The 5,029-nt window shown below is 33.2% G+C and overlaps 1 protein-coding gene across 1 annotated transcript; it reads left to right on the forward strand.

The window, feature by feature from the left end:
* The first annotated feature begins 973 nt into the window (after nucleotides 1-973).
* Nucleotides 974-3,682, forward strand: LOC120913584 (brain-specific homeobox/POU domain protein 3). The gene is made up of 2 exons (XM_040323622.1): nucleotides 974-1,251; nucleotides 1,670-3,682. Exons 1-2 carry the CDS (start codon nucleotides 1,132-1,134, stop codon nucleotides 2,588-2,590), a joined length of 1,041 nt encoding a protein of 346 aa, XP_040179556.1. The 5' UTR covers nucleotides 974-1,131; the 3' UTR covers nucleotides 2,591-3,682.
* Nucleotides 3,683-5,029: the final 1,347 nt, after the last annotated feature.

A 5,029-nucleotide genomic window follows, 5' to 3' on the forward strand; every position in this document is an offset into this window, starting at 1 on the left:
GGTCAAATCGAAATATTGTATATATATATATAAGTGGTAAGGTAATAACACCTTCAAGCACTTTGTAGTCTCTCTCTCTCTCTCTCTCTCTCTCTATATATATATATATATATATATATATATATATATATATATATTATTATTATTATTATTATTATACAGGATTTATATAGCGCCAACAGTTTGCGCAGCGCTTTACATCAGGGAAGACAGTACAATCACAATACAATTCAATACAGAAGGGATCATATATATATATATATATATACACTCTTTGGATTTGACCACAGTCAATGAGGCTGATTTACTAAAGGAGTTGAGGTTGTTTATTAAAATAAATTGTGTAATATTCACTTCAACTATCCAATCATGAAATAAAGAATTTTCTTCTTACATTTATTTATTTAATTTTATTTATTTTAGGTACTTATATAGCACTGTTACATTATTGGATAACAGAAGGGAAACTTTAGACAATTTTAATTTTTAAAAAATGTTTTATTTTTACATTGTCCAAAAAAATTTATAATATATATATATATATATATATATATATATATATATATATATATATATATATATATATATATATATATATATATATATCAAGCTTGAGCAGTGCAATAAAATAAAAGTCAGATCTGCATCTGCAAACAGGCTACTTTGTATCAATGAATAGAGTCTTGTAGTCACGCTTTGCCAGCTGTAATTCTTGTAGCTAGTAATTTCCTCTCCTGGATGCCTTCTCTTTCATTGTCTCACAAGCAGAGGCTAAGAAGATCCTCTTACTGTGAGCTGCATGCTGTGCAATGTAACAGTTCATGCACACAATGGTATCAGGATACATCCTTAGCCACCTGACTGCCTGCTGTTCATTAGGACTCAAGGGAAGGCTAAAGGAGTGGTTGATGATGCTCGGAGTGATCTCACTGCCTCCAGCTCATCTTTCATTAGGGAGGAGTTCTTTGCTCTCAAGCTGCTCCAATCAAAAAAATCAGGAGGAGGGGTCACTGCCACTGATACTGTGATAAGAACTCAGACAATAACAACACACCAAAAAGAGCGAAGCTAAACCAAATTCCAATCTGCTCATGCACTAGCTACGAAGCTTTCCCCAGGACCTTTTTAAAAATGATGTCCATGAACAGCAAGCAGGCGTTCAGCATGCATCCGATGCTACATGAGCCTAAATATGGCTCACTCCATACTAGCTCAGAAGCCATCCGCAGAGCTTGTCTTCAAGCACCACAGGTAAGTGTCAATTTATTTGGATCATTTGGGCTTATAAGCTTAGACTACAAAAAAAGGCAGATTAATGTAGAGTTTTTGTCAAGTAAAAAGTTATAATTGTAACAGACTATTTTGTATTCTTATTAGATCCTTTGCAGCATCAATTTGTGACAGCTTAAATTAATTATTAATTAAAACATCGAATGAAATTTGTTTTTAATAGAAGTTGATTTTATTTCTTTTTAGTTTCATATCTAGTGTTTGCTTTTTAAATGTTTTTTTTAAAATGCTTATTCAGCTGCACAAATGTAATAAATGATGGATAAATGATGCATAGAATCTGCAGCAGCTAGCATGACACATGTGTGCATTAGATTTGTTAAACACCGAGCAGAAAGAATGTATTAAGATCTTTACACCTCTTCTGTTTTGCTTTCAGCTTCAAAGCAATATCTTTGCTGGTTTTGATGAAACTTTACTTAGAGGAGCTGAAGCTTTGGCAGCCGTGGATATTGTTGCACAGAAAACACATCCGTTTAAACCAGATGCCACGTACCACACCATGAGCAGCGTCTCTTGCACTCCAACCTCTTCCTCAGTGCATCTGCATCACCCTTCCGTCTTAACAACCCACCATTCACATCATCATCATCATCATCCTCATCATCACCAGCCCTCCCAGGGTTTAGACGGGGACCTTCTAGATCACCTAAATCCTGCCCTTGGTTTAGGAGGCGTCCCGGGACAAGATGTTGGAACGACAGCCTCCCATCCACACACCCATATGTCTGCCATGAACCACATGGCCCACCACAATCAATCTATGAACATTTCCCATAACCATACACTGGTAACTCACACATCAATGTCCTGCTCTGAGAGTGAAACAGACCCAAGAGAACTTGAATCCTTTGCTGAAAGATTCAAACAAAGGAGAATAAAACTTGGTGTGACACAGGCTGATGTTGGATCTGCCTTGGCCAACCTGAAGATCCCAGGTGTTGGTTGTCTCAGCCAAAGCACCATTTGCAGGTTTGAGTCCCTCACATTATCTCATAACAATATGGTGGCCTTAAAGCCCATTTTGGAAGCTTGGCTAGAGGAAGCCGAAAGAGCACAGAGGGAAAAAATGACGAAACCTGAAATCTTTACTGGGGGAGACAAAAAACGCAAACGTACTTCCATTGCTGCCCCAGAAAAACGATCATTAGAAGCTTATTTTGCTGTCCAGCCAAGACCTTCTTCAGAGAAGATAGCAGCAATAGCTGAAAAACTAGACTTAAAAAAGAATGTAGTTCGCGTCTGGTTTTGTAATCAAAGGCAGAAACAGAAAAGAATGAAATTTTCTGCAACATACTGAGAAATCTAAGCACTATTTTAAACTGACTTATTAACTGGTTCCAGTCTAAGGAAATGTAGATACACTCCAACCTGCAATTGTCTTCATACCTGGGCAAACAAACGAATTGAAAAGAATTTGGACATACAGTAAAAATAACCACATGTAAAGTTGTAATGGTGAGTGGAAAGCTTGGGATAGTCTTTGGTTTGACTTCATTGAAACAATTTCATGCGACTCTGTCAAACTAAAAAAAAAAAATATTAAAACACAAAAATCGAAAAGGAATGACAAACAAAGCTTACAAAACTTGAATTATCAATCTGCTTCTCTCAGTTTGAACTACCCTTTTATATTTATTATTGTAAATATTAATCTGTGATGAAATTGCACCAATGGTTAAAGTTTTAAGTTATTACTAATTTAATTTTCTGTATAGCACACACACACCTTAAATATTATATAATTTAATTTAATAAACTTGACACCCATTGACGAAAAGGCAGTCTGATCCGTTGCATGGTTTGCTTTACCTTTCTCTTCAAAATGAATTCCCATTGCATTTGCAATAACTCTTCTTTTTCTACCTCATCATCTGCTAGAAAGCACATGTTCAGATCCATAAACTCTGTAGGAAGCAACTGAGTTCAAATAGTCATGACCCTGCTATCTCACTACAAAGATGCTTTGACAATCAAATGAGTTTGTTCACATTTCCCCCCTAGGTTTTTTCTCTTGAAATGGATATGACAGTGTATGTGAAAGTACATATCTTCTCTAACATTTTTAGCACAATCTCACCAAGTTTTGTGCGTTATTTTAATTTAATACAAATGACTGATTACACAGGCAAGAGTTTTATTTTTAAAAGTTTTAAAAAAAGTTTAACTTATATGTAATGAATTTCTCATCGGATTGGTAAAGTTAATTATTTTGAAAACGTCTAATGTTGCACTTTTTTGGCAAGGCACACATTGCTTGGCATATAATTTTTTTTCCACTTATTTCATTTTTTTTTTTATGGAGTATTTAATTTTCTATGTGTGTACCAAATGAATTTTTGTGTCTGTGTATGCTACAGAATTTCAAATAAACCATGCACGATTTACCTCATTCTTTCTTGTATTGTTATTTTGATGCAATTTTTCTTACTAATGAAAATTAGTTCATTTTGTACTTTGTTTTCTAGCTATAAACATGGACTGCTTTGCAAACTTCATAATTCCTGTGTTAAAAAATACAGCAAAAGAAATATGATACATTTGTTAACTTAGAAGGAGCACACTGCAAGATGTAAATTAAATTTCCGGGTTTAGGTTTTCTGTAGGTTATAAAACAATTAGGCAACTTTATGGCTATTTTAGTTGAGTAAGAACCTTTTATACCAGACCTACCACTGTCATTTAATTTGTAATATGCCTCACTGCAAAACATAAAAGAGTGTACCAAAAGCTCATGACATCATTGAGCTGAAGTTTTTACATTTTATATATAGTATTTTCGCTGTGCATATTTGGAGTAATTTTCTGTTTATTGTTAAACTGTGAACAGTTATATGTACATGTGTTAATATAACATATGTTTTGCTTATACCATACTACTGTACATATAATATATAGATTATTCACATTACTATACAACTGGCCTCCCTATTTATATAAAGTAGTACATTTACTGTACTTCTGAAAATTGTAGGGGGACATCGTATGGGGAGAAAAGGTTCAAAGTTGCCTAAAAGTAAAGGTTCCTTACAAAATGGCCAAACTACACAAATAAAAATGCAGAAATATGATGAAAATAGAAAAATAAATAAATAATGTAAGCTTAAATCTATAAAATGTTATTCTTTTTAATGCTTTGTAAAATGGAACAAGTTATATTTGAATTTAATGTTCAAATTTGCCTTGGGCAACAAGGGTATTCTGTACTAGAGTACTGACAGCTTACATGCATATAGTATTTCTATATTTATCAATTATTTATATAATACCACCAGCTTCCTGTGCTAGAGAATTAATAGAGTGTGTGCCTGTAAAACAACCATATATTTCATTTTAAACAAAAGGATGTTGTGTGAGTGTGTGTGTTTGTGTATGAGTGTGTATGTTTATGCAGCAGTGAATCTGCATACTAGCAAACGTAAATTGCTAAAAAATGTTTTGCAGCTATTGTGGAACATTTACTTTAACTAGGAAAACTTGGTATATTTCATTAAAATTCAAGAAAAATTTAGACTTATAAATATGTACTAGCTAGAGCTTTCCTCTATATACATTTTTGAAAATAAATCATATTACATATTTTTAACACAAGCTTTTTTTACATGTTATATTCTTTATTGTACTACAGTAAAAATATAGAAAAAAAGAAAAAACTGAGTAATACATAAAATTGCAACTGTCAACACAAAAAAGACAATATTATGCAATAAAAGCCATTTTTTTGTATGACCATGAACAA

Source organism: Rana temporaria, chromosome 9 (assembly GCF_905171775.1).
Source record: "Rana temporaria chromosome 9, aRanTem1.1, whole genome shotgun sequence".
Classification (NCBI taxonomy): domain Eukaryota; kingdom Metazoa; phylum Chordata; class Amphibia; order Anura; family Ranidae; genus Rana; species Rana temporaria.